General features: G+C 37.5%; 3 protein-coding genes across 5 annotated transcripts; 2 read left to right on the top strand and 1 right to left on the bottom strand.

Moving 5' to 3' along the window:
- The first annotated feature begins 5615 nt into the window (after positions 1-5615).
- LOC141830443 (transcriptional corepressor LEUNIG-like) lies at positions 5616-13870 on the top strand. Of its 2 annotated transcripts, none has more exons than XM_074717881.1 (18): positions 5616-5837; positions 6276-6373; positions 6457-6566; positions 7224-7637; positions 7736-7821; positions 8092-8179; positions 8247-8322; positions 8607-8656; positions 8922-9239; positions 9319-9504; positions 9774-10016; positions 10137-10254; positions 10427-10536; positions 10629-10778; positions 12451-12606; positions 12696-12812; positions 13040-13246; positions 13503-13870. In XM_074717881.1, the coding sequence occupies exons 1-18, from the start codon at positions 5806-5808 to the stop codon at positions 13644-13646; spliced, it is 2703 nt and encodes a 900-aa protein (XP_074573982.1). In that variant the 5' UTR covers positions 5616-5805; the 3' UTR covers positions 13647-13870. The 2 variants fall into 2 exon arrangements, with proteins under 2 accessions (XP_074573982.1, XP_074573981.1); XM_074717880.1 differs by having other exon boundaries at positions 8604-8656.
- Positions 13871-15713: 1843 nt separating this feature from the next.
- Positions 15714-16383, top strand: LOC141830799 (protein CHLOROPLAST VESICULATION). Of its 2 annotated transcripts, none has more exons than XM_074718225.1 (2): positions 15714-15855; positions 15928-16383. In XM_074718225.1, exons 1-2 carry the CDS (start codon positions 15770-15772, stop codon positions 16277-16279), a joined length of 438 nt encoding a protein of 145 aa, XP_074574326.1. In that variant the 5' UTR covers positions 15714-15769; the 3' UTR covers positions 16280-16383. The 2 variants fall into 2 exon arrangements, with proteins under 2 accessions (XP_074574326.1, XP_074574327.1); XM_074718226.1 differs by having other exon boundaries at positions 15931-16382.
- A 150-nt stretch (positions 16384-16533) lies between these two features.
- On the bottom strand, positions 16534-19883 carry LOC141830798 (GTP-binding nuclear protein Ran-1). The gene is made up of 8 exons (XM_074718224.1): positions 19747-19883; positions 19586-19655; positions 19193-19249; positions 18987-19104; positions 18332-18421; positions 18059-18238; positions 17899-17976; positions 16534-16812 (listed from the first exon to the last, which is right to left on the bottom strand). The coding sequence occupies exons 1-8, from the start codon at positions 19747-19749 to the stop codon at positions 16743-16745; spliced, it is 666 nt and encodes a 221-aa protein (XP_074574325.1). The 5' UTR covers positions 19750-19883; the 3' UTR covers positions 16534-16742.
- Between the last annotated feature and the right edge of the window lie 221 nt (positions 19884-20104).

Raw genomic sequence — 20104 nt, 5'->3', positions numbered from 1 at the left:
GTCGCGTGGGAACTGAATATGCCCGTCAGATCCATCACCGATAGGTGAGGTCGCGTGGGAACTAAATATGCCCGTCAGATCCATCACTGGTATGTAAGGTCATATGGGTAGGGGTATAACCGCTGTGCACTCTGACGTCATCGCTAATGCGTGACCGAATGGACAGTATGCTGGCCAGCATGTCATAATATAAACATGGTATCTAACCCTAGTACGGTACCCACCTACAATCCCTAAGGCATACTACACTAGTACTACTGTGGGACGAAGTCATATGTCTAGCATGTGCATCAAAAAAAAATGATGTATAACAATCAAGCAGTAGCATATGGAATGTGTCACATGATATTCAATCAAAGGAATAACAGATAAATAATCAGATCATAGGTATCAAACAAAATCGGTATAAACTGAAAATATACTATCACTGGTAGCTAGAAATAAATACATGTCTAAACCGGCATATCTATAAATAGATAAGTCAGAGACAAGATACCCGCCTTTCGGAAATAGTCGGTGTCCGAAAAGAAAACTTCCGTCCAGAGATCCGGTTCCGTGTCCTGTAATTAAAATAAACATTCCTAAATATTTAATTTTCCACGAAGTGAACCCTAATTAATTCTAAGGTTAATCTAACCCCTCACCCGGACCAAGAGTTAACCTTAACCCCCAACTCAACTAAATTACTAATAATCCTTTTTAATCACCCACATATATATGAAACGAAGTTATTTAACCCTCCAATGGTTTACTTCTTTATAAACTTATTTCCCTATTTTAATGTTTTACCACTAAGCTATAGCAGCATATTATTATTATTCTTTTTACATAACCTAGCTATAAAACTTAATTCACGCCACTAACAAACAACCCTTTATTCCCTTCCTTGTTACTTTTTATCCAATTATCCATTTCTATAACCATCCTAACAACTTTATTTTCTAAGGCTAGGACGGTTAACAACCCAAAATTAAAATCCCAGATTCCACAGATTAAGATAAAGGAAGGAAAATGTTACTATTTCCTAACTCCCCCATACCAAATAAAGCCCCCAACCTATCAAAACCACAAAAGGGCAGAGATCAAGAAAACTAACAGGTGTGAAATCGGGGTGAAGGCAGGCAGGGTTATGTGCTTTCACGAGAAAACAAGGAATGACGCCGCTGAAGAAACGGCAGCGTCCCAGCGTCAGCAACGGCGTCGCTACACAGCAGAGGCGTCACGGCAAAGGTAGGCAGCAGCGTCGGGTAGAGGAGGGTAGAACGACGGCGGCAAACACGAGCAGAAGAAGCGGCGACGATCCTTTCACCCGACTTTGACGGAGACGGCGCAAACAGAATCGCGTCGGCGCGATGAGGAAGAAACAGAGGAGAGGCTCGCGGCGGTGTCGGCGCCCGCGGCGATGGCTTCGGCTGGTGAGGAAGCCGGCGCGATGAACGGCGAGGAGGCAGTGCGCGATCGGCAGAATCGCCAGGAGAAGGAATCGCGAATAGGGTTCCTCTAGCCTTCTCAATAACCGGGTTTTTATCTCCTCTCTTAACGGGTCCAAAATCCAAAACCTAAACCCATTAACCTATATATTCAATTACAACCCATTAAACCAAAGTCCACCTCTTCTTTTAATTTTAAATTGGGTTTTGAATTAATTAAACCCCAATTTTTTTTTTTCGGTATTTTACAATCACCCCACCTAGGCTCAATACCATTGGTATTAAGTGATTAAGTTGATTGAGTATGAATTTGTTCTACATGGATTATATATTGACCGAGTCAAAGAATCTCCTATACAGGGGCGGATGTCTGATTAAACCCTTAGGGTTACTGGTTAATAGGTTTTAGGGTTAATGGGTTGTTGATCTATTGGATCCTAAACCAACCCGATAAGCCGATAAGGAAACATAGAAATCGCAAGTCTGCCTATTCTGTCTTCTTCGTGTCTTCGTCGGGCGCGGCGGCAACAACTTCAACTTGGATAAGGTGGCATAGGCGGCGGCATTATATAAATCGGGTGACCGAGTAGCTTGATCTCTAGGGTTTTTCGGGTTGTGAGAATCTTTTTTGGTTTCCACTTTCCACATGAATTATATGTTAACCGATCCGCCCCTGCTTCTATATGAATTATAGGTTAACCGAATCAAGGGATCTCCTACGTAGACTTAATGTTAATCGAGTCAAGAACTCTACACGTGGACTCTTACTTACCTTTTCATCAATGTGAAGTGAGACTTCACAAGATAATTCTGTTATTACTTGATTGATTTAAAAATGCGTAAGACTAGGATGAAAAGTTCAGTATTTATTTTTTTTAAAAATCATTAAAAATTTAATTATAAATTTTAATTAGATTTTATCTGTATTTCAATTTCTTTATTTGCTCTTTCTTGCATAAATATACACATCATTCATTCATGCATTTATATTTCTCATATTAAATTTAAAGTATTTAAATTAATTCATTTATCCTTTTTAATATATTTTTAATACTTTATCAAATATAATAAATGAAAAATGACTATATTTATCTAACTAAGAGAAAAAAGAAAATAAATATTAATTTAAAAATCAGTAAGGTGATATTGTTTGAGAGGTTCAAGCAAATCTATATATTTAAAGACTTATACATGGATGTTTTTTTTATTATTTTGTTCATTCGTAATAAAATATTTTTTTCATGCGTGATGAAGAAAATATAATTTTAATGAGAGAGATTATTTTGCACATGCACATGTATCTAACATTTTTATATCTAATTATTTTACATCTCTAAATCCCTAAACCCTAAAAAAAATTTAAAATAATTTAACTATAAATAAATAATAAATAATAATTAAATAAATAAATAATAAATAATAAGTAAATAAATAATACTATTCCTATTTCAGACGTTGAAATACTTTTGGACATCTAAAATTTTTTGTCACACAAATATGCATATAAAATACTAATTTCCTCTATATATATATATATAATAAAATATTAATTATCCTGCACATCTATCTATAACCATCTCGTGAATATTTACTATTAATTTTTTTAAATTTATGATTTAAAATTTAAAATTTAATATTTAAGTTTAAGGAAACGAGGAAAAAAATTGAATACTAAGTGTTGAGGGATAACAAAATTTTATATATCTATATCTTTTCTTTTTCTTTTTGTATATTTCGGGCTTATAATTATTAGAGGATAAAATAAGATCATGAGAATTATATTGAGAAATGAAATGAGCATATTAGTTCAAGAATAGAGATGTCTTGGGCTCTAGTCTAGTCTAGTAAAAAAAATACATAGATATTTTATAATTTATAATTTGACACACCAATGAAAATTAATATATATAAATATACATTTCTTTATTTATTTTATTTTGATGCTTAATCCACTCCTTTTATATCATAAAATTTAGTTAATCTTTAATTCTTAGATCCGTCCCTCCGAAGGAGCATAGAATATTAAAAAGAAGTTATTTAAGTTCAATATTATTAAAGCCAAGTGGTTTATTGAGTTTTTTTTTCCCATACTTTTGAATTAAAAGTCAATATTCAAATAATAGTAATAAATGCTATTTGTACTCTATGATGTAACACTTATACCACATAATAATAGATGTTGAAATATACGAGTTATCAATTAAAATCATAAATCAAGAATAAATTTAGGCCATATAAGTTGTTGAAATCCATTCAAGTATTTTATTTTGTTTAAAAAAGTAATTAATCAAAATATAATTTTAAAATTTTTAAAAAAGGGACCACAATTCAAATGTCCAACATCAAATTCGGACGGGAGATGCCTGATACGATATCTCTTGCTGTGTAAGACGAAGAGAAATATAGAATCAAACATAATCTACTTGACGAAAATGAAGTGTCACTTGACGAAGATGAATATGAGACGAACACGATCAATCGAAGACATCTAGCCGCCAACACAGCCAAACTATTCTTTCCAATATGTTTGTATTCGGTCAACTATGTTCGCCCGACAACTGACATGGCTAGGTCATATTTTCCAACACGACCGTGGCATAGTGACAACGACCTTGAATCTAAAAAGTTTTGTAACGAGGAGGATTTAACCTTTGAAATGAATCATAGAATCATAATCTATTAAATCGAAGTTCATTTAAGATTTATAAATAATTATCAAGGGTAATCTACAACAATCAAGATTTAAATTTAAAAAATATTATTTAAAATTTTTTAGAGAGTTTTCAATCGTTATAATTATTTTCGTGTCTTTTATTTCGTAGATTGTGAAACCATTTAAATCTTTATTTAAATATTATCATGATTATGATCTTTTATTTTAAATTAATATTATTCAATTAAAAACCAATCTAGAGACTATTGCTTCTTTTGCGATATTTTCTTTGATATTTTTTTGTGAAAATAAATCTCTAAAATAATTATTATTTTATTCAACATCCTGTATGTTTTTTTTTTAAAAAAATATTATTTTAATAAAAGGAAAGAAATTATTCCACATAATCCATCAAATCTCAATATTTAGATAAATCGAAGATAAGACCAAATATTCCCATTAAAGGACTGGCCTTCCTTTAGCCACTGCATTAAGATATCATTCATCGTGCCACGTCGCTGTCTCGTACTAATTGCGATCGAAGAATAAGAACTATATTCTCATTTTCCCCCTTATTTTATTCCCCCTTCCGTAATCCATCCAACTTCTTCAACTACATTTACCATATTCTCTAAAGATTTTTTCACTTTATTCTCTACAGTTAGGAGATTTTCAGAATGCCCCTTAGGTTAGATATTAGGCATGAAAATCAAAGAAAAAGTAACTTGAAATAATATATATATATATATATATATATTTAAAAATTATATATATTATATATTCTTGCTCTAAAATTAGCACTCTTAGTTTCCCTTGCCTTGATCCTCTTTTATCTTTAGGCTTATGTACATTATCGATTCGATTTAAATTCATTGATAGATGTACTTGAACGATTATGAAGGTATTCAAAAAAATGTCATTAATCGCCTCCGGAATATAATTGAATTGGTTACGATGAAGTAGAATTACTGAAGTGGATAAGGATTGAATCTTAGTGAAATCGAGGCAATGTCCTCCTCTATCGTGGTCAATTATAATTTTTCGATTTATTTTTTTACAGATGGTCGTGGATTCTGATCGTATAGAGCCGCTAGAGTGATAAATTTCACCTTTTATTGAAGTAAAAATATCAATAATCTTTGTGACGACTCATCTATCTCTTATGAGAAAGAAAGCATCAAACAAATGGCAACAACTTTGTGGAGGTTTCTGATGGAATGCAAGGGCGAAAATGTCTATATATTGGCCCCAAATCTAGAAAAAAACAAAAATGCAGGGGTTAGATTGAAATGTTCCTAAAAAATATATATTTACATACTTCGCTTTGACAATTAACACAAAATGCTTCTTCTCTCTTGGATTTTAGCCACTTTGAATATAAAAAAAAAATAATTTTGTTTTAAAATAATAAATTTATTAAAAAACGAATATTGTGACAATAAAGTGGGTTATTATAATAATAATAATAAATTAGAGCAATATATTTCTATTTCCATTGTTTCAAAACACTCTCCACGTTGCGTTGTGTGGCTTCTATTTATATCTCTTTTTCTTCGGCGAGAGTCGCCGGTGTCTCTAGGGTTTGGCCGGAAGCAGGAAGTGCTGGGGATTTGTTAACTCGATGGGTTCTCGTCCGAGGCGGAGGTTGAGCTCGTAGGGGATTCTCGCCGCTGGGGGAGATTTTGAGGATCCAGAGGGACTGACTTGGTGGCTCTTGGAATCATGTCGCACACCAACTGGGAAGCCGACAAGATGTGAGCTTTGTCTAGTTTGGCTGTATTGCTCGGGGATTTGATGGATTTTATGGGTTTTTGGAGGTGCTCCTTCTCGTGCACTCGCCTTTGAGCTATTAATTGCTAGGGTTTGTGAGCGGCTTGATGTATTTCGGTTATCCTTTGGGAAATGAAGTGTTTTCCCTTTATCTGTTTGAAAGGCGTCCTTTTGGTCTTACGGTTTGTTTAGCTACTTTTTGTTCCCGAAGTTTGGATTTTAGATCGCTTCCTTTCGATTGCAGCTTGAGTAACTGCCTTTCTCCTGCGTTCGTTTTCTTTTGAGCTTGATTTTGGTCGCGAGTCGTTTAGTCTGTAGCTCTTGTTCTACGCGTGCATTTGCATAGCCTTTTCCTTAGTTACCAGTGTGAAAAATGGCATCTTTGCTGATATTGGACTTGCTCACTGTGCTGTTGAGACCAGGCTGGATGTGTACATTTATGATTATTTGGTGAAGAGGAAGTTGCAGGCAACTGCCAAGGCTTTTCAAGCTGAAGCCAAGGTGTCGTCTGATCCAGTGGGTATGTTGCAAATAGTTCTATAGCGTGTTTGCCTAGGGTTTCAAGCTTATTCTAGAAATTGTACTCTTTGCCTTTTGTCTCAGCTATTGATGCTCCTGGTGGGTTTCTGTTTGAGTGGTGGTCTGTGTTTTGGGATATATTTATCGCTAGGACAAATGAAAAACACTCAGATGCTGCTGCCTCATATATAGAGGTAAGATTATCTATTGCTACTGCAAAACATTCTACTTCTGAAGTTAGCTCTCTGTTCATACCAATGCCTTTCCATCTTTAGTCATAAGTTGGGAGTATGCTATGCTACAATGCATTATGATTTTTTTTCTTTTTGAAAGAGCAAGCCTTAGGGTTGAGAACCAATGCTCTGCAAACAAAATTTTGATGGTATATGTTCCTCACTAGCAGAATAGCTTTGGTCCCTTGATTTTATCTGAACAAACGAGAACGGTGCATGTGGTTGTTATCAGTGTCTGAACTTGGCTTGCATATTGATACTTGGGACTGAACTATTTATTAGCATATTCTAACTTTGAGATGGGCCCATGGCCGCTGTTGCCCTTCCTTCAGAAGATCCAGTCATTTTTTCCCATGACATCGTAGTTGGGCAGCAGCACAAAAGCTAATGCATCTCAGTGATAGGAGCAACAGGAACAAAAGTAAAAGTTCATTTTGCAATGAGTTTACATGCCTAATTTGCAGAGAAAAAGTGATTGAGAAAGATCTTACAGCTTGTAGTATTTACTATCACTGGAACTTGACAAGTTGACATATGAATATATTTGTTAATGTAAGTTACTAATCCTAGGATAAGTTTTCTTTTTTGTCTAAACACTCATGTTGAATTTTATGCTAGACTCAACTTATAAAAGCAAGAGAGCAGCAACAGCAGCAACCATCTCAACAGCAGCAGCAACAGCAACAGCAACAGCAGCAACAGCAGCAGCAACAACAACAACAACAACAACAACAGCAGCAGCAGCAGCAGCAACAACAACAACATATGCAAATTCAGCAACTGTTGTTACAGAGGCAGGCACAGCAGCAGCAGCAGCAGCAGCAGCAGCAGCAACAACAACAACAACAACAACACCAACCACAACGTAGAGAGGGAGGTCAGCTATTAAATGGGAATGCTGGCGGGCTTGTTAGTACAGATTCTTTGATGCGGCAGAATCCTGGAACTGCTAATGCATTGGCAACAAAAATGTATGAAGAACGGCTAAAGTTGCCCCTGCAACGAGATTCCTTGGATGAAGCTTCAGTTAAAGTACTACTATTGACATACCACTGTTTTACCATAAGAGATATAACTAACCCATCATCTATAGTATTTGATCTAATTGATCACTCATCTTCTCTGTTCAGAGGTTTGGTGATAATGTGGGCCAGGTCATGGATCCTAACCATGCATCCATGCTGAAGTCGGCTGCAGCTCCAGCTCAACCTTCAGGGTATGCTTGGTTGACATGGCTGAATGTTCTTGTGCTCAGTTAGCGCTAGAATTTTGTGACAGTTCAATAATGTGCATGCCAATTTGAAATATGAACTTAAGATAGAATCCAAGGCGTGTATATATTGACATTGTTAGACATATGTTGTTCTTCAACTCTTTCTGTTTTAGCATGTTTCCTGAACATAACTGTAAGTTATTATGGATATTCTTCAATCATAATGTGTTCTCAATCAAATTTGACTTCATTGATCCAATGATTTAAATACAGGCATGTTTTGCATGGGTCAGCTGGTGGTCTATCAGGGCCTCTTCAGCAGGTTCAGACCAGGAATCAGCAAGTTCCTGGGTCATCACAGGTATGTGTTACTGAAATGTTGCTGTTCTAACTATCTATTGTTTGTTCTATAATTATATCATTTACAGGAAATAAAGAGTGAGATTATTCCAATTTTGAATCCGAGAGCTGCTGGTCCTGATGCTTCATTAATTGGAGTGCCAGGTAGCATCTGTTAGAACTTTGAGTTTGTTAGAATTTTACTACTTGTTTCTTTTATGCCTCCTGACTGACTTTTGTCTGTATATTCTTTATTTGCCCTGTTCTTATTTATGATGCTACTGACCTAAGGAGAAATCATTCTTTGACTTTTCTTATGGAGGGGCAGACATAGTGGGAGAAGTCACTTTTCTTTTTATTTAGTTTTTCACTTTAAGGTACTCGCATTTGAGTAGACTCACTAACCTTGTGTTCAGCAGACTCACCAACTCTTTGTGTTTTGTTAGCAGGACCCAATCAGGTTGGTAACAATCTGACTCTTAAAGGCTGGCCACTAACAGTAAGTATTACCTTTTGGAATAACCGAATAGGAAGATCCTAATTATTGTTGCTTTTATCTTTTTTTTTTTAAAATCTTTTGTGAGAAAGGTTCTTTAATTTGAGAGGTATTTGCAGTTACATTCATTTGGTAATTCAATATGCTACCTGTCATGAATATGAATTTCTTTCATTCTTTCGGTTTCTGGAGGGAACTTTGATTTGGACTTGGGAAGTACTATTGAAGCAAAATATCTTATGGTGCTTATTTCTTTGTCATCTTATAGGGTCTTGATCAACTTCGTTCAGGACTTCTACAACAGCAGAAGTCATTTGTGCAGTCATCACCTCAATCACTTCAGCAAATGCAATTTCTAAGTCCACATCAACAGCAGTTGTTTCTCCAGGCACAGCAAAATATGAACTCACCAACGGCTGCAGATATTGATAACAGAAGGCTAAGAATGTTTCTGAACAACAGGAACATGGTTTCAGGGAAGGATGGCCAGTCAAATATTCTTAATGATGTCATACCCAATGTGGGTTCTCCCATGCAATCTCCAAGTCTGCTAATGCCTCGCACCGATTCAGATTTATTGATGAAGGTTTGCAGCTTTTTCTTTTATTCTACGGTTTTATGCCACGTTGCACATCTTGCTCAAAAGTTCTGTGTGCTTGTAATAGAAAATAGCTCAGATGCAACCTCAACAACAACAAAGCAGCAGTCAGCAACAGCAACAGCAGCTTCAACAACATGTCCTTTCAAGCCAACAGTCTCAAAATTCTAACCATCTCCTTCCAGAGAAACTTGCAGCAGCTAGTATGACTGTTGATGGAAGCATGTCAAATTCCTTTAGAGGGGCTGATCAGGTATGATTTCACCTTATCTTGGTATTGAAGCGAATTTTTGCCTTTGTTGTACTGCCATCATGATTAAGCTGTGCTTATTCCAACTATTTGGAGTCGTTACACAATTCTTATCTCTCCATTGAGCTCTATGCAACACTACAAAGTGAAATTTTCTCACTAATGGTGTCACTTTCTTTTCCCTTATAGTAAATCAGTAAAAGATAAAACAAAAACATCTGGTTTTTTATTTCCCTCCTATGTCTTGACAACTATTTGTTAATGAATTGTAGACTTCAAACAATCAAAATGGCCGGAAACGAAAGCAGGCTGTTTCATCCTCTGGACCAGCAAATAGCTCTGGAACAGCAAATACCACTGGGCCTTCTCCAAGCTCTGCGCCCTCAACACCATCGACTCATACACCAGGAGATGTAATGTCAATTGCACAGTTGCAACATAATGGTGGCTCATCTAAGCCTCTGATGATGTTTGGTGATGGGACTGGTCCTTTGACATCTCCTACCAACCAATTGGTAATCATATAGGATTGCTTGTCATTTAGTAACTGAAGCTATGCTATGAACCTGCAATTTTGTATCTTGTAATTGGCACTTTTTCATGAAAGGAGGATAATGACATTGTTTTACTTGCAGGCTGACATGGATCGCTTTGTGGAAGATGCATCTTTGGATGATAACGTAGAGTCCTTTCTATCTCATGATGATACGGACGCAAGAGATGTTGTTGGTCGCTCTATGGATTCTGCAAAAGGTTTTACTTTTTTTCCCAGCCTTTGCTTGTTCATTATTTCTCATTCAAAACATTTGCAGAATTATCTATCTTTGTTTAGCTTGCTCCTTTTTCCTGTTTCTAACATCCATTGCCTTCAAAGCCGATCTTCTTGGGTGCATTGCTCTATTTGATGTCAGTAATTGCTTTTTAGGTTTCCCATTTACTGAGATTGTAGCAGCTAGAGCAAGTACAAATAAAGTTGTTTGTTGCCACTTCTCGTCAGATGGGAAACTCCTTGCAACTGGAGGACATGATAAAAAGGTGAATTGTAATATAATGTCTCGCCAATTAATTGCCACTGATAATCCAATACTTCCCATTTCTCTAAACCTTGATATGATTTTGTTGTGCAGGCAGTTTTGTGGCATGCTGACTCTTTGAAGCTCAAATCTGCACTGGAGGAGCACTCCCTGCTGATTACTGATGTTCGGTTTAGTTCCAGCTTGCCTCGTCTAGCTACATCCTCATTTGACAAGACTGTGAGAGTGTGGGATGCTGATAATGTTAGTATTTAGTGATCAACTTTCATTCCATTCGTCATTTAAAAACTTCTAATCATTTTGGGCGTATTTTTAGCTAGTTGTCTTTTTCAATGTTTGCTTGCATCCATCTTATTTAGTATGTAGCTTCTTTATCTCATCACATGCAGGTGAGTGTTCAGATGTTTCTCTGGCAAGATACAAAGATGTGGTATCCACAATGTTTGAGTTACCTACAAAGCAATAATACTTTACACTTGGATTTGGAACATTCTTTTGGTCCATGTTTATTTGACTAGAAAATTTACTGCTTCTAGATTTCAATTACATGTGCCACAATCTGCCAATAGCTGATCTCCAGAAAATTGTGTATTGAGTTGGAAGAATCAGACTATTTCCACCACCTTGTCAATTAGGAAGAGATGAAGCGCACATAGGTTACCCTATGGAGTTGTTCCTGGTACCCAAGGCATGCTTTGGTCAGAGACTTGCATGCCTTGGCAAATGGGTAAACTTTGGTTGAGGCAATATTATTTCACACTCTGCTGACCAGAACATCTGGTCCAGTTAAGAATGACCATTATGACCATATGCTAAGGCCACCAATGTGATAACATTCAGATGTTTGAATTTATTTTGGATAGCCAAATTGAAGATGTATTTATGCAAAGAAAAAAAAAGAAAGGATTTTCTTCAGGATAAGGCTGAACAAGTGAAATGTCTTGCTCATGATTTGCAAGTCCAGACCGACATTATTGCCTGATATTCTATCGCTAATGGTATATTTTTGCCATAATGATTGGGTCATTAGCTAGCTCATAGGGTGAGACTGTCTATAGTCAGTAAATCTAAACCATCATCCTCAGCATAATGGAATACTTCTGCTGTTGTTAGGGGGATTTTGCGAGATGTGATATCTTTCAGTTCTCGTAATTTAATAATCTTCCTGTAAAGAAGAGCTGTAAACAAATAGTTCAATTTCAAGTGTGGGCATGTGTTTACATGGGTATTTTTTTCCTTATAAGAAAAAAAACTTCCAGGTCTTTTTTTAGTGTCTTTAGTCTTTATGTGATTTTTATGTATGATCTGTGGATTTTGCTGCTTATATTTATGAAAGAAAGAGGATTTGTTTATCAAGAATAAGCAATAGTTGATCAGCTGGGTCAACTGCATACCAGTAGTGTCTCTCTTGGGTCTGTCATTAGTACAAATTAGATATTATAGCCTGCAAGTGCAGTTGTTCTTCCTATTAAGCAGATGCCCATCAAATTGTTTATCCTGACAAATTATGGCTTTTATATTTTAATTATCCTTGAGAAGATCTCAAGGAATGGTTGTCTCAAAAGCTCATTTGTCTAGTAGCCCAACATCAGTTAATGGAGGAAATTATCCACAATCAAACATCATTTTCCATTAGAGGATAAGTCTTCATGTACCACTTAAATATATCAAGAATATCAGGGACCTTGTTCCTCATCTCCTGAATGATCGTATTAATGCATTATTTTTTAGGAGCAAATTCACTAATTATTGCATATATCAATATTTATGTGAATGCACTACATTGACTGCACAAATCAGGAACTTGAGGACTACCAACAAAAATGATCTGTTACTATCATGCCTGATCCGTTACTTCTCCATTCATGATTGGTCATTAAACATTGGAATTTACTATATGATTTCTGATGCACAGCCAGGCTATTCACTTCGAACTTTCACTGGCCATTCTGCATCTGTCATGTCTTTGGACTTTCACCCAAGTAAAGAGGATCTTATCTGTTCTTGTGATGGTGATGGTGAAATGCGTTTCTGGAGTATAAACAATGGTAACTGTGCCAGAGTTTTCAAGGTACACACAAAACATTGCTATGAATTTGCTGATCCTAAAGTATACATCCTTCTAATTTTCAACGAATTTATTCTTCTCCTTGCATTCAGGGTGGAACTACTCAAATGAGGTTTCAACCCCGTCAGGGTAGGTATCTAGCTGTTGCTGCAGAGAGCACCATCTGTGTACTAGATGTTGAAACACAAGGTCGCAGGCAGACGCTGCAGGTTGGTTGCTTTTATCTGAAATCTTAAGCATTCACTAAATGTGCATGAGAGCATTTTGACTAACTTTATAACATTTTAATACAAAATGATTTCATCAGGAATTAATATTTAGTTCTTCATGTCATATTGTTTCTCCTTTTTTATCCCAATCATTTAGATTTTTTGTTTAGCTATTTTTCTAAAATCGAACAGTTACTATGGCTTATCAACATCGCGTTCAACTGCAGGGTCATACAAAACATGTTGATTCGATCTGCTGGAACTCTTCTGGTGATCTTCTTGCTTCTGTTAGTGAGGACTCTGTCAGAGTTTGGTCTTTTGGTTTGGGAAGCGAAGGAGAATGCGTGCATGAGTTGAGTTGCAATGGCAGCAAGTTCCATTCATGTGTTTTTCACCCCATCCATCATTCGGTGCTCGTAATTGGTTGTTACCAGGCAAGTTGGCTGCTTAGAGCTCACTTTTGTAAACCTAGAATTATAGTAACAATCATCGAAGTTTCGGTTCTTAACTTTGCACCGCTAATAGTTGTATCGACTCTGATATTTTTGTTTCCCCTTCCTTGAAAGGTTTGTACCTTCGGCTTGGGCAAGAAATCAAGCTTTGAACAATAAAAACACTGCTACCATACCAAAATGATGCTTTTTTTTTCTTCCCTAATTAGTACTGATTGAAGTTGCTGTCTCATTGCAGTCACTAGAACTTTGGGACATGAAGGAGAACAAGACCACGACTCTTTCTGCTCATGAAGGTCTGATTGCGGCTTTGGCAGCTTCGAATGTGACCGGAGTAATTGCATCCGCCAGTCACGATAAATTTGTAAAGCTCTGGAAGTAGCCAAACAGTATGATGCGGTCACTCGAAACACCACACAGAATGGGAAAAACTTCCAGTGTAATTTGTATTGACAAGAGACCTGTTGTTGTATCATCTAACTTGGACAGCTATATTTCGAAGTTAAATAGGTCCTGTGCTAACCATGTGTTATGTTTTGGTGATCAGTTGATGCTTGTTCTTCTACTGTGTAACACCCAAAAGAAGTTGGTTAGAGTGAAAGAAATCCTTATCTTGGCCTTTTTGGAAGAAAAAAAAAAAAACATGTGAGCTATTCTGTTTAAACTCATTTACCTAACCTTATGAATCATGTCTGGATGGAAGAACTGGTTGTGTATTAGTTATCCATGCCAGCAATGTGAAATTGAGTTGTTGGGGATTGCAGTTAGGTTTAGGTTTGACTCCCCGGAGATGTATGACTTTTTTGAGTTTTAGTCAGTTGGCTCGATCGATTGCCTTAGTTAACATCTTTGTCTTACACAGTTGGCATGGTTTAGTAAAGGTGAAGCCATCTTCATTCTTTGTGAAATCTGTTACTTCAAACGGTTTTACATGGTCGATTTCATAATCATCTATGAGGAGGTAAATTGAAAAGTTACAATTGATTACAATGAGGGAGGATATTGTTTTAGTTTCGTCGAGATTCGACTCCTTATTCATTTTAACAAGTCTATTTTACAGTAACCAATTCAATCATGTTTCGGGAGCCATCTCCATCCTTTTCATGAACATTGAATGCGATTGCAAAGGATCGTCCCACTGTCAATGCTTTTTCATAGACGCGATGGACTTCATTTATAAATCATTTCTTCGAACAATAAAGAACTTAAAATTTATTGCTCCCGCTCAAAGGAAGAAAAATGCTTCGAAGCCAAACCACAAAACAATAAAGAACAATGTTGTTATTGATCTTCATGGAGGTCAACAATTGCTCAAGATCAAGCTCGTTCAAGATCATATAATCGCCTTATGATCTCCTCCCTTTGGTCTTTCAATGCATCAATCTTGGCATCGAGCTTTTCCACCTTCATCCTAAGCTTGACGGGATCGTTTGTCATCTCCTTCTCCTTCTTCGCTCGCCTCTCAGCATGTTCATGACTCGCATTCCCTTCACCTTCCATCTACAAAAAAAAAATGAAGGAAGAACACATTAGACACAAGAAAGATATCGATATCTATATATCTAATTTTCTTTCCAAACCTTTTTGCTTCGATTCTATTCAGCAAATAGACACAATTTATAGAGAGCTGCATTGTGACAAATATAGACCTCTCTCTTTGCTTTAGATCAGGAACACTCGCATTGTGTTCCATAAAAGTTGGATCTTCTTTTGCTCTTTACCACACGATTCAGAATTTAACCAAAAACAAAAAAAAAAAGATTTATTTTTTGTTTTATTTCTTAAAAATTCTAGTTTGTCCTCTTCATCCTGAATTCATGCATTTGATAGAGGAGACTTATTATGAATATTTCATTAGATAGATGAATTAGAGAGAAGATTGTCACGTGTTCCTCACGCATCACAAACTGTTGGAAAAAAATGAGAAAAATACGAACAAAATAAGGAAAATGGGGAAAAAATGGAAAAAAAAAAAAAAAAAAATACTGCTCTCGCTCGAGGTCAAAACAAGCGTAACATTAAGATGGTCTCGTACGCTTGGGAACCAACTAAACGAAGAAAAACACTACTACTTTCCTGTTCTCCTTTGCCCTCTTCCATCCACCGACCGATCATCATCCGACGGCTCTTAAGCGATCGCAAGTCAGCTGCGTCTCAATGTCGTGCAAAATGAAAATTGCGTTACCTACCTACTTCGTTCTTAGAGATTGGTCCAGTAACTAGGCGTGTAGATTTGGGTATGTGTGAGCCGGACCCACTTCATCCGACGTGTCGCGGGATATCGCCCGCCAATGGGTTACTTTTACACGGCAAGCAAGCTGGGCAGTATCGACCGTCCGTGTCATCGTCCAACTTTATCTGACGGTCATCGTTTGTTTACTTGTTTGGTTGTTGATTTTTCTTTATTTGACCAATTTAAGAAGCCATCGATCGTGCCCGAGCAGGGCACGCGCATCGCCAGACTCTGGGACGTTTCATCGAACAGGTAGCGAGCGAGCGAAAGCAATGGCGATCTCGATCCACGCCTGCCTCCGCCCGCCTACGCCGCCGCCCGCTCCTCCTCCTCCTTCCCCCACGCTGTTCTCTCCGAGGTGAGCGCTCGATGCGTGATTCCGGGGATTCCCAACACCATCTCTCCCTCTTGATCTAAATGTGTTCGATAGCAGGTCGCAGAGGACGGAGGTCAGCTGGAGGAGCCAGTGCGTGTCGACGGCGGCGTGCGTCTTGATCGGATCCGCCATCGGGCTGGGCGGCGACGGGGAGGTGCTAGCCGGCGAGGTCAGGGCGGAGGTGGCGGGGTCGGGAGCGGGGAAGATGGTGCGGTGGAGCGACAAGCGGAGGTGCCCGCCGTGGCGGGCGAACTCTTTGGAGAACATCATGCCGGAGAACCTGCCTCGACAGTCCGGCGGCCGGGGATCCAATAGGTTCGCGGCATTCGGGGAGCACGTGACAGCTCCTCCGGTCGGGGTTGGACCCGGCTTGATCCGGTTTAGAAGTGATTGCTTTACTTTGTAGCTTGATAAAAATACACAATATATATTTTTTAAAATTGTAAATGAATTGTAATTCTGATTTTTAAATTAAAATGATAAATTTAAAACGACATAAATATCCATTGACTTCAGTACACAAGGTTTGCAGCAGTACATGTAGTACACTTGCAATTAATGATTTTTTTTACAGGAAGGATGTTTAACTTTCTTAAAAGGAAACAGTGGAAAACAGGAGAAAATATTTTCATAATTAATGGAGATAAAAACAGATCCAAATGATTAAAAACGGCATCGAGATTAGCAGAATTATCCACAAATTACGTTCCACATCAAAGGAGAAACATCCTTGAATAAACTAATGATAAGCATTCAGCGCAAATTCTAAAAACGCAACTCTTTGGCAGATAAACGAGTTCCCTTGGTTCAAATCATAGCACACCTTGGAAAACAACACACTAATTATCATGTTGACTCGTATAACGCTTCTAATCAAGCAGATCGTCGTCGTCGTCCGGAAGAGGCTGAGCAGCAGCTGCAGCGAGCTCAGCTTCATGTCTGAAAAAGAAGAAGCAAAAAAACAGAGCAAAGTCATAAATATGAACAAAATCTTATATAGAACTTAACTAACTTGAAGCCACTCACTACTTGAATGAAATCTAAAGATGAGTTTTTAGTTTATGAGAATGGTTACTTTGTATTCCTTAAGATTTCCATTGGACCAAATTTTCTTATGTTTCAGGATCCTCATTCATATGGAATAATTCCTTGCGATATTTCAAAGCAGTTATTCATTCTTCAAATAATACATCCTTAGTTCAATATAGGTCAGACAGGCCTATTGCACAATCATCAGGTGGGTTGGGGGAACACAATTGGGTGGAGCAGGCTGGTAGAGCTAAAAAAGCTAGTGCAGCCACACTGACCGAGAGCTTGAATCAAACCGACCTATTGTGTTGGTTTGGGCCACACAGTCACTCAAATGGATAGATGATAAGCTAGTTGAACAGTACAAATTGGGTGAGTCCAACAAGACAAGTCAAACCGTACAAATTGCAGAGTGAGCATATTTGGCTGAAACAAGGCAACCCGAAGGGGTTATCAATCACATTGGTAAGGAGGCAAGCTGTACAAGTCCAATGGGTGAATGGGATATGTCGGGCTAGTACCTGCTTTGGGCCAAGGAGACAAAGTACATGACTGCCCTGAATTAGACAAGCCATTCATTTTATCATTGTGAAACTATTTCTTATTTATTTCTTATAACATTTTGGTGCTCCAAACATAAGAATAGTTTCTATTCCTGAGGAAGCTATTCCATTCCATGTATATCCCTTTCCTATAAACCAAACATAAGACTAATTATTTCATGCCCATTCTATTTCACAAACCAAACAAAGAGCAAATACTACTAAGCAAATATAAGAATAGTTATTCCATGTCAATTTAATTTCATGAATCAACCAAACAAAGGATCACTTATTCACTATATGTCTACTTGGAAAAATAAGAATGTGAACTAATCATCATTGACCAGCAAAAGATCCATAATCTCTAATATAAAAAACTAAGACAGCAATTAGATTGGACCCGCAAGGAAAAAATCACAACAAATCTAAAAGCATATATATAAATTGCACTTACTGTTGCTGAGCGGCCAAGTCAATCTGGACCTCTGGAGGCGCCAGTGCAGGCGATTCAACAAAATGAAGGTTAGGGTCCCTGTCATGGCATTTCCCATTATTATTATTTCTTTCTTTTTTCTAGCGGTAATAACTGCAGAAACTAATTATCATCTACTTACCCTGCAAGTTTCCTTGCAAGATAAAGGAATGGCTTCTCGAAGTTATAATTGCTCTTTGCTGAGATCTCATAATACTGGAGGTTCTTCTTCCTGTGGAAGGTAACTTGCTTTGCTTTAACCTGCCTGTTTTTCACGTCAACCTTATTGCCACACAGAACAATAGGAATATTCTCACAAACCCTGATTTCACCAAATACAAAAAAAGACAAAATTGTTAGATATTTTGAAGTGCCAGGAGCTGCGTATTCATCTTCTTGTGTTCTTAGAAGCAACCTGCATAGGTCCCGGTGCCATGTTGGAACGTTCTTGTATGTTAATCTTGCAGTCACATCGAACATGATTATAGCACACTGACCATGAATACTGTAAAAGAAAATGGCAAAGCCAGATTAGAAAAGCAACAAGCTTTCAATAACCATTTAATTCACACTAAACAGAATGTGACAAACATGAGTATGAAAAGTTAAAAAAAGAAAAAAGTTATCATCCATTGCTTTTCAAAATGGAGAATCCAATTATCTACAAAAATCCCACATAAACAGTTTTTTCTCTCTAAATGCAATTGATAAACAACAAGCTTGTCATATATTATAGGGAACAAATAAGATTACAAATCAAAACTACCAACCTACCAGTAAGTTCAAAACAATAAGGAAACCCCTGAATTGAAAATGAGCAATATTGAGTATAATAAATATTTTTAAACAGCTAATGGTTTTCAATCTTAAATGAAGATTATTGATTGAATAACAAGTCCACGATGTCCATCTGTTTGGTAAGCCAATGTCCTATTTCACAGCCAAAAATATTTAAGAAGAAATCATTAAGAAACATCAAAATGATCAGTAGCAGGTGCCAAGAAACTATATCAACTTGCACTATCAACCAGAAAATGCAATGATAAAAATAAACACGAGTCAGAACATACTAGTATCCATCCCTCAGACCACCAAATTTTTCCTGACCAGCAGTATCCCAACAATAAAATCGGATCTTTCCACAGTTTGTGAAGAAATCAAGAGGATGGACCTCAACACCGATAGTAGCTGAAAAAAAAACCCCAAGACATTGTGATGCATATTAGTATATTACCAAACAAAACAAATAAAAATTTAAGATTAACATGATACTCACGCTCATACTTCTTCTCGAATTCACCAGTAAGGTGCCTCTTCACAAATGTTGTTTTCCCTGTATCACACCATAGGAATAAGATAACTATAGGTGCAGAGGTACAAATCAAAAAAGTCGGGGGAATACAAACTAGATGCAATTTGAGTACAGTATTGTGTTGCCCTAAAACGAACATAAAATAAATGGGAAAAGAAGTGGCCCATTCAGCAATAAACCAAACATTGTACGCTTAATCAACATGACCAAATATTAATCCCATACCAGCAGAAGAAAAACCTAGGCAGAGATTTCACGTAAAAGAGATCGAGATCGAGATCGATAAAACAACAGAAGCAAATCTTCTTAACCCTAACCCGACGACGATCAAAGCAGTTCGTGAATCATGCTGTTTACCTGTCCCGCCATCGCCGACAAGCACAAGCTTAAAGCTCGGGTAGTCCACCGTTTGCTGATTTGGCAATGCCTGCAAAAACAACAACAACAACAAACCCATAAAATTGCAAATCAAAACCCAATTTCGAGAAGCAGAAGGGGAAGAAGATCGGCGACTTTACCATCAGATTGATTTCCGAGAAGTGCGACGGGGAAGAAGGCAGAAAAAGACGGGACGAGAGCGCCGTGCGATTTGAACGAGCGGTGGCGAACCCTAAAAAGGGCGTCTGGCTACGATCGACGTCGTTTCCCACGCACGGTCCGCTTCATTTGAACGCGACTCTCTCAGCCGTTGGATCACTCGATCGACGACGCGATCGAAAATATCAAGAGTAAGCAGGGGTGCAAACACATGGCAGTGGAACAGGCCGCCTTCTTTATGGGCTTCGACAACGGCCCATTACATGTTCGATTAAATTGCAGTTTGCCCCCCACTATTTTCTGAATCACAGTTCTCAAACATAGAAGATGCCAATGCGT

The sequence above is a fragment of the Curcuma longa genome, chromosome 6, assembly GCF_044706935.1.
Source record: "Curcuma longa cultivar G26 ecotype Majalengka, Jawa Barat chromosome 6, ITB_CL_G26_1.1, whole genome shotgun sequence".
NCBI lineage: Eukaryota > Viridiplantae > Streptophyta > Magnoliopsida > Zingiberales > Zingiberaceae > Curcuma > Curcuma longa.
This window is presented reverse-complemented; position numbering and strand designations above follow the sequence as displayed.